This window comes from Centroberyx affinis, unplaced genomic scaffold (genome assembly GCF_046629955.1).
Source record: "Centroberyx affinis isolate AG114_WGS23_722 - 3 ecotype Tasmania unplaced genomic scaffold, CSIRO-AGI_Caff_v1 ptg000123l_1, whole genome shotgun sequence".
In the NCBI taxonomy this organism is placed as follows: domain Eukaryota; kingdom Metazoa; phylum Chordata; class Actinopteri; order Beryciformes; family Berycidae; genus Centroberyx; species Centroberyx affinis.
In genome coordinates, this window is record NW_027278824.1 from 12,501 (window position 1) to 30,873 (window position 18,373).

Consider the following 18,373-nt stretch of genomic DNA (forward strand, 5'->3'; position numbering starts at 1 on the left):
CTGGAACTTGTCTACACTGCAAACTTTGCATGTGTTTGTGCATGTGTTGTTGTGGATCTGTGCGTGTGTATTCTGCAGAGATCCCTCTCTTTCCTAGTGCGAAAAGGGAAGTGGTGGCCATATGGTTGTGTTCAGAAGACCCCCACTAGAATGGACAGCTTGCAAACACCACCAGCGCTCAACCAACCAGCCCACAACACTGCAACGCCCCCTCCAGAGGTGTGAGATCATGTCTGCACCAGGGACGATGCCCACAGAACAGAAAAGCCTGAGCAAATGCATGTGTGTGTATGTGTGTGTGTGTGGTTGTGTATGTGTGAGCGTGCGTGTGGGTGTGCATATGTATGCGTGTGCCGTAGCATGTGTGTCAAGCAGATGGGAGGAAAGAGAGAAATTAGAGAGGGGTAAGAGGAGAGCAGCGACAGAGAGTCTGCAAGAGCGTGTGTGTGTGTGTGTGTGTGTGTGTGTGTGTGTGTGTGTGTTGGACTGAGGGGCTGTGAAGGGTTAGGGGGAGTCAGAAGGGAGAGGAGGGGGAGTAGTGGTTAGGCGTCCAGAGTCAGTGAACATTTTTCTGGCAGGCCCTCTCTGTGCTGCTGGCTGCTCGCCCGGCTCTGAAGCAAACTTAAACAAACTCCTGTTGCAGCCATCTGCTGGGCCCGCGGGATAAATCACAGCACTGCTCCGCTCTGTACTGCTCAGCCGCACCACTATCAGGTTACTGTGTGAGCGGCCTCAAACACACACACACTCTCTCACACACACACACACACACACACACACACATACTCACTCTCAGGCATGCAGGCACACATACAGTCTCTCTCTCTCTCTCACACACACACACACACACACACACACGCACACACCGAGCTACGCGTCAGCCTGGAGCCAGGGCCTGCCATGGGGCTCACACCGCCAGGAGAGGCCAGCAACATGTGGCCCCGCTAATACCACAGGGAGAGACGGGGAGAAGAGGGGGGGAGAGAGAGAGAGAGAGGGGGGGGTGGGGGGGGGGGGGGAGGGGGGAGGGGGGGGGGGGGTGGCTGGAGGAGAGGGGGAGAATGAGAAAAGAGGTGAGAGGGGACAGCGCAGAGAGAGAGTGAGAGAGAAAAGGGGGAGAATAAAGAGGAGAGGGGAGAAAGAGAAGATGAAGAGAAGAGAGATGGACAGAAGACAGAGCCGGGAGGAAAAGAAAAAGAGAGAAAGGGATAGAGGAGAGGAGACCTCTGGCACCTAACTCAAACCAAGTGCTATTTTTACAGCCCCCTGCAGGAGAAAAGAACATAAAAACATCTTCAACCCCTCTGCTCTCTGGGCTTTCATAACAACTTAAGTATTTTATAATGGGGACTTTTTCCGTGGAGGAAACGCTTCATTTTAACATCCCATTCTTCTCTTTATGATTTTGCAACCACTGCAAGACTGGAGACAAAGTGGTGGTTCTAACCTGATGTTTTGTGTCCCTGTTCAATACAGTATGCCATGAGGATTTGATTTGGTCTGATCAGCACCAACAAAGCCTTCTCTATATAGTAGCCTTGCTTATAAATCTTAATCCAACACCATTTAACTGTCACATAGATTCTACAGTAGGTAACTGGGTGGCTGTACCCTAAGGGGTTTGTGTATTGAAGAACATTTGTGACAAGTTAAATCTAAGCTGGTGGCTAACCACTCTGGCTACTTAGCTGTGGCCTTGAGGCTGTGCTCTGCACATTAACCGTGACTAGCACATCGGTTCAAACTGCACACAACCCTTCACCATGTGGGAAATGCCACTGACCAAGCTGGCAGGTCATATGTTAGCATACTGCTAGCCTCATAGCCATGGATTAGGCTAAACATGTTTTCCATAAGTAGCAGACATAACCAACATTATGCACAAGTGGTAAACAGCAGCATCAAATCTATATTAATAACATTTCAACAGTGTAGATGGCATTCTAAAAAGGGATGACAGATAAACGGTGGCAATAGATTAATGGAAGGCCTTTCAGAGGTATCTATGGTATCTATGTGTCACACAGATGGAGAAATTGTACCATGTTATTTCTGACTCATGGGATGGCCATGTTAGTGTGGCAGACTCTCAGCCATGGAAACTATTCACAAACTCCCTGGACTTCAGGACTATGTGTGTGTGTGTGTGTGTGTGTGTGTCCACCCATGCCTTGGCCAGTGAGCCCATCTCTATTGATGTCCATACCACCTGGCTAAGGTTTAGCTCCCTCTGACTAGCCTTTCTTTGTTCTGCCTGATGCCCTGGATTACTACCTAGCCCAGGCAACTGGATCACAACCCCACCAGTTAAATAAAGGCTTTTATCAAAGGTCAAAAGTTAAGCTCTAGCATACCAATTACACATAGCAGCCACACAGAGACAATCGCAACATTATCCCGGTCTGCATGTCAAATCTAACAATTCCACTACAAGATATGTGAGGGCTGCTAATATACATTATGAGTGCATCATTGTACGGTCATAGATATCGAAGTCTAGCATATGGTGAAAAGACCACAAAATACTCAGTGAGTCTGGGCTACTGTGCAGTCCGTGAACTGCATTCTTCCAGAGAAATCACAGTCGCTAGCTTCATGGGAGGCTCAGCCCCAAAATCTCAAAACTCCCTCTCTGTCTCCTTCTTCCCAGCTGTCCTGGAGCTGGCAGGGCAAACAGGGCATGTGAGAGGCCAGGTGGCCGGAGGGGAGGGTGGGGTGGGGGGCAGGGTCGGGTGTGTGGGCCAGGGCCAGGAGTTGGGGATGCTGATGGGAGGAGGGCGTAATCCAAGGAGGGCATGTCTTCTTCAGCCAAAATAAGCTCCCAGAAGATCACCAGTAATGCTAATCATTATCTCTGCCCTGGTTGGCTGACAGACAGAGGGTGAAGCTATCTAGCGGCCGGTTGGTCGGAGCGAATGGTCGTCTATCCACTGAGTATAAGGTAACAGGGTGTGGAGTATTTTTAGGCCACTACGGGGGGCTATTTTGGGGCTAGCTGGCATCTCCAGTTGTCCTGACAGAGGGGTGACAGTGAATCTTTCCTCTCTTCACCCCGTTAGAGCGATCAGCAGAGCAGAGGGGCGAACAGGAGGGCAGGAGGAGGGAGAGGAGGATGCAAGAGGCGGGAGGCAGAGTGGGAAAAATGGAGAATCACATTCACACAACTCTTGAGCAACACTTGGGAAGTCTGAAAGTGCAGGTCTAATGAATACCATTTAATAGCAATGAATAATATTCAGTCAACTCAGAGCAGGAGTTACATGTTGAATGTCTGGCAAGGAAGCAGTTCCACTATTAGCTACTGCGCTGCCACACACTCCAGCTGTGTCCAGGTGCGGAGCCACACACAGACACACACACACACACACACACACACAGCTGTGGCACAATCCAGCTGCATTTGCCAGCACGTTTCAGAGAGCAAACACCTGCTAGTGCTCCTAACCACCTGGCAAACACACGCGCACAAACACACACATGCACACACACTTTCAGCTGTACAGTATGTGAGGGTTCATTTTGCCGGATGATGATCCAAGAGTATATGTGTGTGTTTGTCTATGTGTGCATGTCTGTGTATGTATACATTTATGTGTGCGTACGTGTGTGTGTGTGTGTGTGTGTGTTATGGCCAGAGGGCAGCTGGCGGAGAGAGTTAAGCTATAGTTACAGATGTTCTGTCCTCTGTAATTACCACAGTCAAACCTGTTTTACTACAGTAAAACCTGGAGTCCCCCTCCACAGCAGGACAGGCTTTACAGCATCACTACTCTTCCCCATAGGCCTCTGCCACATCATGCCAGGCTCCAGGGTGGCAACAAAGTAGATCCTAACTACAAAACAGATGTACATCAAACCCCTATGGCAAACCTCAGTGTGTGATCAACAGTGAGCATATGGACATGGCTAAAAAATATATTAAAAAAAACAACAAGCAATCAAACTAGATTGCATATAAAATGTCTGATTCCGAGCAGATGAGGATGAGGCAAATGCAGACTTTACACTGACTGAAGGTGGCCAGGGATTCCCTGCTGTCCCATATCTCTAGATAAAAAAACAGACAAAAAAGAAAAACAGAGACGGAGAAAGAGAGAAGAGACAGACACACACATATAAACTGAAGAGATATAAATAGAGAGAGAGAGAGAGAGAGATGGATCTGGGAACATGGGGACAAAGTCCTGGAGAGTCAGATAGACAAGCAAACAGATCTGCTAAGCATGTGGAAAGCTCAGACGGTGTTCACTGTGCAGGTCCACATCTATTCACTAATTCACTATGGTCCTGGCCCCATGCTTGTCTTTGGCTGTCCCACAATGAAAGTAAAGCACAGGGACAGAGGGAGGGAGAAGGGGGGAATGGTATACAGGATAGGAAGGAGTGATTGCGGGACGACAAAAATAGCATTTTGGGCAATGCCATCATAATGTGGCACAGTCCAGTCCGGACCAGAGCGAAGAGAGCCAGAACTGAGAGAAACAGATCAATGAAGCTCTGTGACAGAGAGGAAAAAGGGCAAAAAGATCAAGATAGAGTAGGACAATGAAACAGAGTGCATGGGGGAGATGGAGCTGTGTGAGGGGGCCTGGTCCTTGGTTGCTGGCTCTGGTCCAAATGCCAGAGAACAATGTGGTATTCTGGAAGAGAGATGTGTAGCACAACACACACAGGCAGACCTGAAGTAACCAAGCACTCGTCTCCTGAGTACAAACCCTGTTTAGCAGGACACTGATCAGAGGCAGGGTCTCTCCCTCTCTTTGTCCCCCTTATATGCACACACACACACACACACACACACACACACACACACACACACACACACACACACACACACACACACACTGTACTCCCACTCACATGACTTGGTTCTCACAGGACCCCCAGCCTAATAGTTCAAACATAGTTTACCAGACTGTGTCCCCAACCTGGCCCACTGCATACACGCAATTCGTTGCCAAGTGGGCACACACAAACACTGATGAAAACAGGACACAGCAGGGTCTTTGGTTCCAGAGGGCCAAAGGGACACTGCCCTCTCTGTTCCCTTTTCAGCCTGTCCACTCAACTGGCTCTGGACATCAAATCCAATGGAGGCAAGACAAATAAGTGGCCATTCAAATAACCTATTGCCAGGCACTAGACGATACAGTATCTACACTATATATTTTGATAGATTAACAACAGCACCACTGATTTTACATCACCTGAATTTATGGAACTTTTGCTGAACTAAAAATACCAAAGTTGAATTTTTAAGTTGAGTTGAGCTGTATCAGAATCCTATACCGGTCCCCTCCCTCCAATATGACATATGACCTTTGCTGACCCTAGCCCCGGGTGCTGAGCCTGTATCGATGTCCCCTCTCAGCTTGGCTCTGCAGGGTCAAAAGGTCAGTATGCCTTCATCTGTCAACTGCAAAAGCGCTCAAATGCACCCAGACTTCCCCGGGCCACCACACCGTCGAGCCCCAAAACCCCAACTTCCTTGTCAACCCCATCAACCACATGACATCAGCGCATGTAGCTCCGAGAAACAGAAACCAACTCCAAGCAGCAGCAGCTCTCTTATTCTCTCATAACATAGGCCACCAAACCATCACCATTCACTCTTTCCACTCAATGACATTCCTTACTTTAACATGACAGGAAAAAAAATTGGGGTAAGGAAAGAAACTTCTCACATAGCTTAATTCAATCACTGTTCCCCTCCCTCTTGCCCTCCTCTGGCCCTCTGCCACTCCCGCTCTTCTCTCGCCTGCCAGGGGATTTTACCATTCAACTGCTCTGTGAAGATCCTTGGCATATTTTGATCCATTTGGGCTACCGCCCTGTGCAAACACAACCAACAGGAGAGGAACTATGCAGCGTGTGTGTGTGTGTGTGAGTGTGTGTGTGTGTGTGTGTATGTCTGTGCACATACATGTGTGCCTGTGTATATGCATATGTGGGCATGCATGCGTGCATGTATGTATGTATGTCAGCAGTATGAGGGGGGGGTCACCATCATTCCAGCTAGATCAAAGGCTTTTCTTTTCCATGACGTTGCGGGCCGTGGTGCGGGCAGCACAATCCCCGCTTTCACACCGGAGAGAGTTGTGAGGGTGAGGTGCAAGGCTAGCACTGCAGTGTCAAACACTAGTCAGGACACACACACCGCACAGCGGGCCAGAGGGACAGCAGAGAGCTGCGGGACAGGCCGGGGGTGTCGGGGTGCAACTGGGGCTCCTGCTGGGGGATAGCTCTTTACGGGGTTGAGACAAACAGTAAGAGCAGAGAAGAATAATTAAATATTGGAATACCTCCGTCTCATCTGCTCCACACAGGATCTGAACTCGTCATTCAGATATGGGCAGGAATGCAGCACTGATGGATGCTCGCGGGAAGAGAGTGATTAAAGCTTAGAGTGCTGAATCAAAACCCACCTCCAGCAGCTTTGAAATTAAGCCCCTCAAATACCAGAGGATTCCCCGTGAAACGCAAGCCTGTCTGTCAGACTCCACTGCCAGGAGAGGAGAGAAGCACAGCTGCAGGAACTTTATGGGATACACGCAATACGAATGGTTTTGACTAAACACACACACAGGCACGCACAAACCAGCTCATACTGTACGTCAAGACCACACAATCTCACATGCCTAAAACTAGCATAATTTTAATAATTATAAAGCATTCAAAAACATGAGGCATCCCGTTTCTGGATAACGCAGGCTCTGTGTATTTCCAACTACTCTAGGATGAATTAATGAGAAATGGGACTCCACTTTCTCCACTGTTCTCCTCTGGCTGCAATTTAAATCCCATTAACCCTCTCACCTTCTCTCAGCCTACCTCTCCTCTTTTCTCTTCTCTTCTTCACTCTATCATTTCTTTCTTTCCCTTTTCAGCTTCTCATCCACATTTGCTCTATAATTTTACCCCCACTCCCTCTCTCTCCGTATAATAAATCTTCCTTGGCGACACTGTCAGGATGCCGGCATGTTTTTCCTGTGACAGCAAATACCTCCTTTACAGGATATGGGCCGTGCAGCCAGAGCATACTCTACCTCTTATATCAAACACACGCTGAAATGGCAAACACACACACACACACACGCACACACACACACACACAGTGGTGCAGCATATGAAAACAGCAAACAGGATATGTAAAGCTCACACACACACACACACACGGACACACACACACACACACACACACCCTGATTGAACTCAGTCACAGAAACCTGTCTCTACTTCCAACAGGTCAACAGTAATCATCCACCTGGAACAGTCGCTCAGCAGACCACCATACAAAGGTAAACGTATTCACGCATGGATACACACACACACACACACACACACACAGTACGCGTGTGTGAGGGGGTTTGTGTGTGTATGTATGTGTATCTGTGTATGTATTTATCTTTGCATGACATGATGACTATTGACTGATTCACATTAGTGTTTTGCTCCCCTTGCATCCTGGCACAGGCAGGAGACACACTGTGGGCAGACTATAGGGAGACTGTGGGTTTGGACATCAGCCACACAATCATGCTAAGCAACCAAATCCAGGAGCATGCCATCAATCCCAGTGCTTTAAATAACAAAGCCAGGCAGTGTCCTAGTGTCTGAGCGGGCTGAGAAGCATATCATATAATTGTGAAATCAGCATGTTTGAGTACGGCTCATAACCTTTGCAGCATTTCATCTTCTTCTCTGCCATCTGTTTTGTGACTGCTTTTCTCCTTTTTCTGTCTCGCAATTAAAATAAAAAATGTGACACTTCATTGACCCCCTTAAGAAAATTCTCTTTTTGCTTGGTTAGAGTGCAGGCTCTGCTACAGCACAGCGCACCTGGAGCTGGTAGGGATTCAGTGCCTTGCTCAAGGACACTTCAGTAGAGCTGAAGCTTGACAACACAGGGGATTGAACCCAGGTCCGCTGGATGATAGACAGGCTTCCTACTCACTACGCCACCCTGCTGCCCTCTACTGTATAGTGTCTCATAAAGCAGAAATGTCATTAAAATCATCTTTAATCCATTTCAAATCAACGGACATTTCTCTTACTCTGAGAAAGTATGAATGAAGGATCTGCTCACCAGCAGCCCCTCCCCACTGGTCCGCTGGAGGTCTATACTTACACACCTGTCAAAGGTCATGTCCAACATACTAATTACACACAACCCTAGCAGCACAGAGAACATGATAACCAGCCATCATTTACTTGGGTGTGTGTGTGTGTGTGTGTGTGTGTGTGTGTGTGTGTGTGTGTGTGTGTGTGTTATATTTAACAGGTCTGGCTTCTGGAGAGTCCTGAGGCAGATCTCATTTCACGGGCTAATTTATACTGCAGACAGCACTGCATCATCCTCGCTTTTCACACTTAACAAGGCGCATATTGATACACGATGACATGCACCAAAATGCTTCTACCAGAGCAAGCAATTTAATGACCAGAAGCTCATGATCTCGTTTTAGTCTCGATCACAGCCTTTTGTCTCTGCCTCGTCTTGGTCTTCACAAACTGACACTGTCCCTGCTTTGCTGCTTTGGGTTTTTGGGCAATACAGGATATAGGGCTATGTTTACACTATGAAAAGAACTTTTCTTGGCCTCTGGAGACACCGGTCATGTCTCTGGTATTAGAATCTGAGTCTTGACACTCCTTAGCCTTGGTCTTAGTTGAGGTGGTCTTGATTACAAGCAAAATGAATGAATGAATAGAAAGGAAAATCATACAGTGCATATATAAATATGCATATGTGTGCATGTGAGTGTGTGTGTGTGTGTGTGTGTGTGTGTGTGTGTGTGTGTGTGTGTGTGTGTCTTGTGTATGCCCCCCTCCACCAGGCACACACAGGGCTAAGGGGAAGCAGATGGGAGCTCCTCTCCTAACAGCCCAGCCCCAGTGATGACAGACCCTCTCAAGCATACAGCATGACACCAGAGGACAAAGCACCTGTTTCCCTCAGCCCCTTCACACCCCCGCAAACACACACAAAAATACAAACACACGCTGGCACTTTCACAGCCATGAGGTCATTGGCTCTGGCTGTGCCACCTGTAACCCTCTCACCCCAAAATGATCACCCCAAACCCCCCGCCGCCCCACCTCATGACATCCCCGAGCCTTGACAGCCAGGAAAAGCTGGTCCCATAATTATACTCTATATCGGGAGTATCTTCTCACCCGTTGCTGGCTGTCCACATGAATGCTATGAGCTCATCTGCGACTAGCTCGCATGTGAGCACTCAGACAAATCACAAAGACTTAAGTTTGGAGATCAAAAGAGGTCGGAGCAGCAGAGACAGCGAGAGAAAGAGAGAGAGCGAGAGCAAGAGAGAGAGACAGACAGACAGACAGACAGACAGAGAGAGCATTAAGTGGAGTGGGAGAGCTCCAGACAGCTGGTGCAAGTGTGCGACACATTGAGGTTGCAGAGTGTGAATGGCATCCACAGATGTTCTCCCTCTACAACGTGTCCTGCATGGCCGGACAGTCGGTGTCTGTGTGCCTGAGTGAGCTGTTCACGGGGCTGACTGGCTGTCTGAAAGCCCCTCAGCTCTTCATTAACACATCAACATGCCCCCCCTTCCCTGCTCTGGTCCCCCATATAGCACAACAGCCCCTGCCTCCAGCCTCCAACTTCCATCCTCTTCCATTCATCGGGAAAAGCAGGATTGTACTCTGATTTTTAACAGCAGGAAAGGGATTTTTTTTTATGTGTGTCGTTGAGAGAAGAGTATAGAGAAACAAAACTTTGGAGGGAGATAAAAAAAAAGAAAGAAAGAAAGTGAAAGGATGACAGAATGATCTCTGTTCAGAGGAATTATGTATATGTGCTGTTCCCTGAGCCAGTCCATCTGGACCACCTAGATTAGACAAGCATCTACACCCGTCAAAGTCACAGATTACAACATTACCCCGCTGTCTTTTGTACATTACAACAATTGTGTGGTCTATTTTCCTGTTCTGATGATTTATAGTCAAATTCAGGCCAAACTCTTTAGAGCCAAACACACTTTTTTCTGCCAAATAAAAAAAAATCCTACCCAGAATTTGAACCAAAATGATTTTGAAGGCAGTCAGATTGCCCCGACACTACTTTTCTAAGGGGTCAATGCCTTGTTTTACAGGGTCAACAGAGATCAATGATCCAGGCTGCACACACAATAATGCATACAGTATGTCACCTGTTTGAATATATTGCCAAAGTACATTAATTAATTAAATGATTTTCTACAATAGGAGATATAATAAGCTATAAATTGCTCAGTTCAAATCCTTCTAATAAACCACATTTCAAGAGCTTGAGCCACTGTCACGGGGTAAAAATTATATCTATATATCAAGTAAAACTTCTCGAGGCGATCCTTTTGATGCATTTATGTGAAGACATTGTCATTATCAAAAGATATTTACAACAGCTGAGTTACTTTTTGTTTTGACTGTCCTGTAAGTTTGCCAAAATGTACTTACACCCCTCAGGCTACATGCCCGCGATTTATTCACCACATTTTGGTTAGTCACAAGTGAAGACTTTGGGAATATCTTAAATCATAAACCAAATTCTCTGTTTTTTTAGCCAGAAGGGATATCCTTGAAAGCCAAGGCAGAGCTGGCCTCGACTATGTAACAGGTTTGAAATACTTATTTCACCTGGAAACTTTGGCTGCTTTACATCGGGGCTCAGATTAAACAGATGTAGTTTACCTGCCAACAATAAATTCTTAAATGAGGCTCAGCTTAGATAACAGCATATGAATTTTATAGAGGCAAGTTCAGTGTATTCATGAGAAATGAGAAATTGATTCAGAAATACTTGAATGCAAAACAAAATGATAGTCTAGGCCTGCCAGGTGCTACAAAAGACTATTACTTTGGGAGCCTTATATCCATCAGTTGGGACTATTACATAGTGAAATATTCATGTTGGTAGGAAATGTTTTCACTGTGGCTTTTTAAATGTGTGTTTAAGTGCTGGTTGTCTGGTGCTGGTTTCCAAACTGTGATGAAGCATCCTATAGTTGTGTCAGTCTAGAAACACAGGAAGGGGGTATAGACTTGCTTTGAACTAGCTATAGCTATACTATTTAAGATATTCAATATGCTCATACCAAAACAAACTGTCCAACACACAGTGAGACATACTCAGTCACGCTTACTCAAATAAACACACACTCACACACACAGACGGCAAAAACAAGGCCGGCCTTGGCCTTGAGATCCCCATAGTTTTCCACTGGTGTTTATAGAGGTGAATTTTGATGAAAATGTTTGTTTGTCTAATCATGGTCTCCAAGCTGTGCAGGCCCCCTACCTACCCTGTTCAGTCTCCTGCTACACACACGCACACACACACATTTTTTTCCTGTTTAAGGACAAATGTCAACAATCTACTCTTCTGTAAGAAGTAGGATCCACACACAGTATCATAGCGTAAGCCGTTTCAAGGATACTAATGCATTTAATGGAAACACATTGAAATTGTCCAGTGAGCAAATAGGACTAAGTGCATCAAGATGGTGGCCACCTGATTGCATTACTTTTTCACAGCAGTCCCACAGTGCAAAATCTCTAAACATCAACATCCTGCTTTACCAGGTTGGACTGAGAGGAAGCCCCAGGGCAAACGTAGTGTGAGGACTAAATGATGATAGGAGACTGCCAATTTAATGAAACTGATGTATTCATTGAGAGCAGTCTTAAAAAAGATAGAGAAACCTGCAACCTGTGAAAGCTTTTGGCAATGTCTTTTTTGATCTCAGGCAGTTTGTTTTGGTCTTACCTTGTGTCTAGACCGTGGAGGAGTTGATTCGGTCTCCTTCCTCTCCCTGTCTGCTGCTCCATGTCCGTCCCTGTCTCTCTCTCGGTCCTGCTGCATGCTCTGTCCCACCTGCACCACCGCCTTACATTCCACACACGAGCCAATCACCAGTCTTCTCCCATCATCCACCAGGAGTGTGCGCCTGCTGCGCGGTGCATACAGGAAGACAGGCAACCTGGCCACAGTGACAGCACACAGCCCGCCTAGCCTGCGCCGCTCCTGCCTGCAGAAGAAACACACAAAGGCCTCACAGCTGTACTGGCGGGCCCAAGGGGAGCTGGCCGGCTGGAGGTTGGCACTGGAGGAGCTAGAGGTAGAGGGGGTGGAGGGAATCGCGCCCTGGCTCTCATGCTGGGCCCACTGGGTGTGCAGGTCATGGTAGCAGAGGGCACAGGCTGACACCAGGCCAGTGGCGTCAACCGGCTTGGCGCGGGGGGCGGGGGGGTGGACGGTGAGGAAGGGGAAGAAGGGCTCCCTCTCCCCGCAACGCCCAGGTGGGTTGACATGCAGCTGGAACTCTCCTCCTGCTCCCAGCTCAGCTCCGCACAGGTAGCACACCGACACGGAGCCGCCAGCACCAGAGGCCACACCTGTCTGGGAATGGGCCGGTCCGGACCCCCCTATGGCCATGGCAGCGTGGTACCTGACCAGGAAGGAGCTGACAGAGGTGATGAGGTCTTCGCTGAGGCTGAGTCGGTACGAACCCCAGATCTCCTCCAGGATGCCATGGCATGGTGGGCAGCAGTGCACGCGGCCATTCCTCACCCCCTGGGCATTGGGTGGGCAGGGCAGCATGTTGATGAAGGGAAAGTACATAGCACCACGGGATTTACCAACACCAGCCTGTGCATATGCCACTCTCATATCCCTGCCACACTCCTGACCACAGAGGAAACAGGCCTCGTGGGAAGCCTTGGGTTCAGGTATGCACTCCAGGGGGTCTGGAGGTCTCCCCTCCTGGGGAGTGAGCCGGGGAGGGTGGAGCGCACTGGTGCCCTGGTTGAGGGGAACTACATAGAGGCGCTGGAGAACTGGCACGTCTGCCAGCTGGAAGCCCTGCCACTGCTGCATGAGGGAGGTGTGGCAGCTGCCACACACCAGGGTTGTGCCTGCTGAACTGATGGGCACTGCAGCCTGGGGAGGGGAGTGGAGCCACAGGAAGGGGAAGAAGGGCTCGCTCTGTGCCCTCTCCTGTTTCTGAACACTGACTGTAAAACTCCCATCATGTCTCAGCCCACTGCCACAGATATAGCACACACACTCTTCTGGACTGGCATCTGCAATGGCACTGCCACTGCTGTGGTGATGCTGGACACTGTTTCTCGATGACAGATCCCTGGCCATTCTGAGCTGGGCAGCTGGGCCCGTTTTGCTGTCATATATGTCCCTGTCATCATCACTTGTAATGTTGATCTCGTCCTCATCAGAGTTGTCGGAGTTCCGTAGTGGGTTATTTTCCCTGGGAAGAACTATGTCGCGTTTAGTGGTGACAGCAGCGGTGCCAACAGGTGACACTGCAGCGGCTGCGTTGGAGTGATCCTCTCCTCTTCCCCGGTACAGCAGAGATGGATGTCTGGCCGAAGCACAACTGCTGTCGGCAACTCGCTGGATCTGACGCGGCTCCGCATGTCTGACATTCCCCTCCTCCAGCCATCGCCTGTTGCGCATAATGATCCCGTTGTCTTGCACAGGTGTGTCACTCAGAGGGCTGTCATAGCATCGCTGGGGGAATCTCTCTTGGGACTTAGCCAGAGACTCGGATGATTGACAGACATTATTCATAATTTTAGCTCCGCGCCTCGCCGGCAGAACACTCTCCGCTTTTGGCGAGCCCTGTGCCCCATAAACACCCACGGGGTAGCGGATTGCCCGCTGTGAATCTGGGCTGTTTTTAACACTGATGACATTGTTGTTTTTTCTGCTACTGTCTCTTGGCGTTTTGCCAGATGCTCTGAAGCACTTGTCTTTGCCCACAGCGGCTCGGTCGACTAAATCCATCTCCTGGTCTGACATATTCTCGTTTTCAGAAAAAGATGAAAAATCAGACTCTGCGCCCGCTTCGTAATTCTGGCTGCTGACACTGATCCTCCTCTCCAGATCATAAGAGATGTTCCACTCCTGTGGGACCCGCCGAGAGTCGCACTGGTAAGGCCGTTTCAGCCAATACATGCGCTTCTCAATGGGCGTCCGGCTCCGCTCGAAGGAGTTCCACTGCTCCGCCAGAAAGCAGTGGCACACGGCGCACACCAGCGCATGTCCATCCGTGCTCACTTCACACGCACCCGGGGCTGGCTCCTGGTTTTGTAGAAACGGGAAAAAGGGACCTTTTTCTTTTTGGTATTTAACGTGCAACCTTAATTCCTTCCCTGGCGTAACGCCGCTTCCACATATGAAACAGTGAACCAGTCCCCCTAATCCATTGCGATCAGTCCTGGAAGTGTTACCGGGCAATGGGCTGTCCTCACCGGGCATTGCTGCAGCCATGAGTCGGTGTTTCCGAGATAAGGGTGCCAGTTCCTTGTCACGGGGGGAATTCATTGTTTTTAAACACCCAAGACTAGGCTACATGATAGGCTATGACATCAACAGTTAAGCCATGCTCATGGACCACACTTATCTTCTGCTCAGGAAACCATGCAATCAATTTTAGTCAAAGTTACTCACTGAATGATAAGATAGACGATAGTCCATTCAAACGACAGCGTGCCGCGAAGGCAGCAAACCGTTAACTCCTGTCTTTCAAGTACGGAGAGAAAATCACTGAAAACATTCACAAAAATAGCATAGAAGTCCTTGTTATTTGAAGTCTGCAGTCCGCATGACTGCACTGGAAATCCGTGTGTAATATGACAGGAGAACTTGGGATCACGGGTCGCCTCTCCAGCGAACTTTCCTGCCTGCGCTCTGCAAACTTTGGCTGCTAACTCGCTCACACTGTACACAGCGCCATCCCCAATTCACGGGACCCGTGTGAGACACCCCAAAGGCAACCTCCACCCCCTGCCAGCCCCCAATAATGTTGCAGAGATTATGAGCACATAGCCTGCAGTAGCACCCGTCAACGCACCGACCATTCACAAGGAATCCACAGGGTTTAACAAATGTAACATGCACAGGGGAGTCGATTCACTAAACCCACTCCCTGCTTGCAATAACATTTTCCGTTAACACTTCCAAACTCCTTTATATTGACTCAATTTCTGGATCCAGGTGGAGCAATTGATGACATTAATTGGTGAGTGTGATATTAATTATTCTTCACCAAACTACCTTACACAGACGCACGCAGCCGAGAGGGAACATTGAGATGTTTATGAGATGTTTTTTTTAAAGATATGGATTCCAAATAGATTTCTGTTATTTTTTTTATTTTTTATTTTTTTTATTTTGCTCGAGCTTTGCTTTCCTACAGTAAAAAATATTAATTCGGCTGAAATATAGTGCCAAACCATGCCATAGGCTATACCAGTAACATACCATGAGCACTTTTTTACACATGCAGTAGGCTAGTGGCTTACACTTTATTCATCTAATATGTGACGGATTTATGTATAACATTCACTGACTGACAAACAAATTATGGAATTGTTACTGTACATCACAGCATGGACAATAGCAAATCACCAAATATTGACTAATCAGAACAGCAACTGAAAGATTGTTTTGGGGAAACTACAAGATAATCATCACCATGTGCAATTGCATAAGCAATTTAGAGAAAGCAATACAAGATGATATTGAGGATCTCATAATTGTCATGCCTCAGGCGGACACACTACCAAACACATTTCCCAGTATTTTGCAACATTCACATTCATAATTATGTACCAAATGTTGTTGTTTTTTTTCATGGCTTTATTTTATGACTTTTGGGTGGATTGGGCTTGTGCTGAGTTTTGGTGTTCACACTTAGTGTTGGATCCCCATGGAGTTGCATGCCCTCTCTGAACACCTGTTTGGGGGATTATGTTCACACTTTACACCTGAAGAACCACAAAAACAACAATATGGACAGCACATTATGGTGAGAGACAAACTGCATAAGAGCTCAGTATAATCTATCTATCTATCTATCTATCTATAGCAGCTTTGAATGATGGCAGGGAGTTGGCTGAAGTCATGCATTGTGTTACAGCAACAAGGTCCTTGAGGAAGATAAAGAGGAGTGAAAGAAAGTAAGGCTCAAGGCCCAGTACTGAGAAACACACTGGACACCCTCCTCATCGCACACTCACACACACACACACACACACACACATACACACACACACACACACACACGCACACACATTTACCCACCACCATCACCACCCCCACTTCCCATCCCCAAAGACATACTCCACTTTCTGAGACAAAGACGCAAGAGCAAGTCCAGTAATCAAACCTCAAACACTCACGTCATCTAACAATAACACACATAAACAGTTATGTCTGTGCGTTCAGCTGTGTGCTGCCCCAGGCCTCGTCCACTGTCTAGCGAGGGAGACAGTGAAGTGAGCTCACAGCCGCCACCTCCTTCTCCCTCAGAGAGACTGACACTGCACCCCACCCCCCACCCCCCTCCTCCTCCCCCTCCATTCATCTTAATGACATCACTGTGTCCCCAGCTGAAAAGTTAAGCTTCCTGCTCGGCTCTCCAACCTGGCAACCCAGGCTGGTTTTTAATGATACTGCCAAGCCTCTCAGAGTATCTCCTTTCCCTCCCAAGTCCACTTTTCCTCTCCAGCATTTCAACCAACCAAGCAAGATCAGGGAACAAGGACATTCCTGGGTGATGCTGACCTGTTTCTGCTGACAATTCCCAGACAGAGAGAGAGAGAGACAGACAGACAGACAGACAGACAGAGAGATAGAGATAATGCCATCTCATTCTCTCATGGGGTTTTGACACTATCAGTAAGCTATGAGTGGTTTCCCTCTCTCAGGACATACTTTAGCTTATTGTAGCTCAAAGTAGCAATGCAAAAGTGTGTAACTCATTAACTGATTCATTGATTCATTGATTCATTCATGAATTGCATACTCCAATCATTCAGTTCTCACTGTAAAATGATCCCTAACACATGGTGAAATCATAATGACGGTACAGTGTCAACATCAGTTTACAACATCGCCTCTCAGTGTCAGATCTCAGTACTGCATCACTTGGGAAATCCCCCTATACAGCCAGTCTGACTCCGGCTCAGGAAAATAGCAGATGAGCAAAAGAAAGAAGGAAAGAAAGGAAGAAAGCATTAAGAGTGAAGGAGGAACAAAATGAGAGTGAGGGAGAGGGCACACAAATGAAAAAAATGTTTTTGCTTCTCTGTGCTCTCTCCCTCTCTCCCACTTTATTTCTCTCTTTGCTTGGATTCTTTCTTTCCTTGTTTCTTGTTTCCTGTGTGTGTGTGTGTATCTACGTGTGTGTGTGTGTGTGTGTGTGTGTGTGTGTGTGTGTGTGTGTGTGTGTGTGTGTGTGTGTGTATGGTTCAATACCAGTGCATTACAGTACCTTCCTAACTACTTCCTAACTATGGATTCAGGTCATGGAGTGATCGACAACAAGAGGCCATCTGGATTTTGATGTTTATGAAACACAAGACACACATACACACGCGCGCGCGCACACACACACACACACACACACACACACATTTCATATACATATTATATATCAAAAAACTGTTCCTGATGATATGAGGATCTGGATGTCATTTCTGTAACAATGTTCAGAGGCTGCCAAATTGCTTAAAGGGCTTTTTCACCCAGCGTCGTGTGATAGCATGCATGAGCCGTGGTGTGATGTGTGTATGTGTGGCGGTCTGTGTGTATATGGTATGTGAATATGCATCCTGAGTGACTGAAAGTGATTTGCTGTGAAATGGTGCTCTCTGCAGATCTCTCACGAGTTGAGATGTCTGCCATATTGCTCGTGCTCTGTATGGAAATTGCTGTCCTGACAGACCCTCCAGGCTGGGGGTAAGGGACAGGAGGGGAGGTGGGGTGGGGTGGGTGGGTGCCACAGGGGAGGGAGAACAGAGAGAGAGGAAAGAGAGGGAAGAGAGAGGGGGAGAGGGAATTGCGGTGGGAGGGAGATTTGAATAAAATCCTCTTGTTGAGTATTTTAGGCCCTCCAGGAGTTTTGTTAGAGGGAGGTGATGACGGGGGCAGGAGGAGGGCACAGAACACTGTGCTGCACTGTGTGTGTGTGTGTGCGTGTGTGTGTGTGTGTGTGTGTATGTGGTTCAATACCAGTGCATTACAGTACCTACCTAACATCATAGAGCAATCATCAAGAGGCTATCTGGATTTTGATGTTTATGAAACACACAGGACACATGTAAAACGTACAAACACACACAAAATTGCAGACACACACACACACGCTCACACATACACAAGCACACAGATATGTACAAACTCACTTGTGTACGACATACAGACAGATTGACATACATATACATACAAAAACACATGTGCACAGGCATACACGTTTGTTCACATATAGACACACACACATACACACAGACACAATGCTCTACTTGTCTGTGCTGCTTATAGACACATGAAAGACATTTC

General features: G+C 47.6%; 1 protein-coding gene across 1 annotated transcript; it reads right to left on the reverse strand.

Moving 5' to 3' along the window:
* Positions 1-11,776: 11,776 nt before the first annotated feature.
* On the reverse strand, positions 11,777-14,299 carry LOC139652163 (uncharacterized; the record flags this gene model as incomplete). The annotated part of the gene is made up of 1 exon (XM_071529143.1): positions 11,777-14,299. A coding segment is annotated over exon 1 (2,523 nt), but the record flags the coding sequence as incomplete, so codon positions are not given.
* Between the last annotated feature and the right edge of the window lie 4,074 nt (positions 14,300-18,373).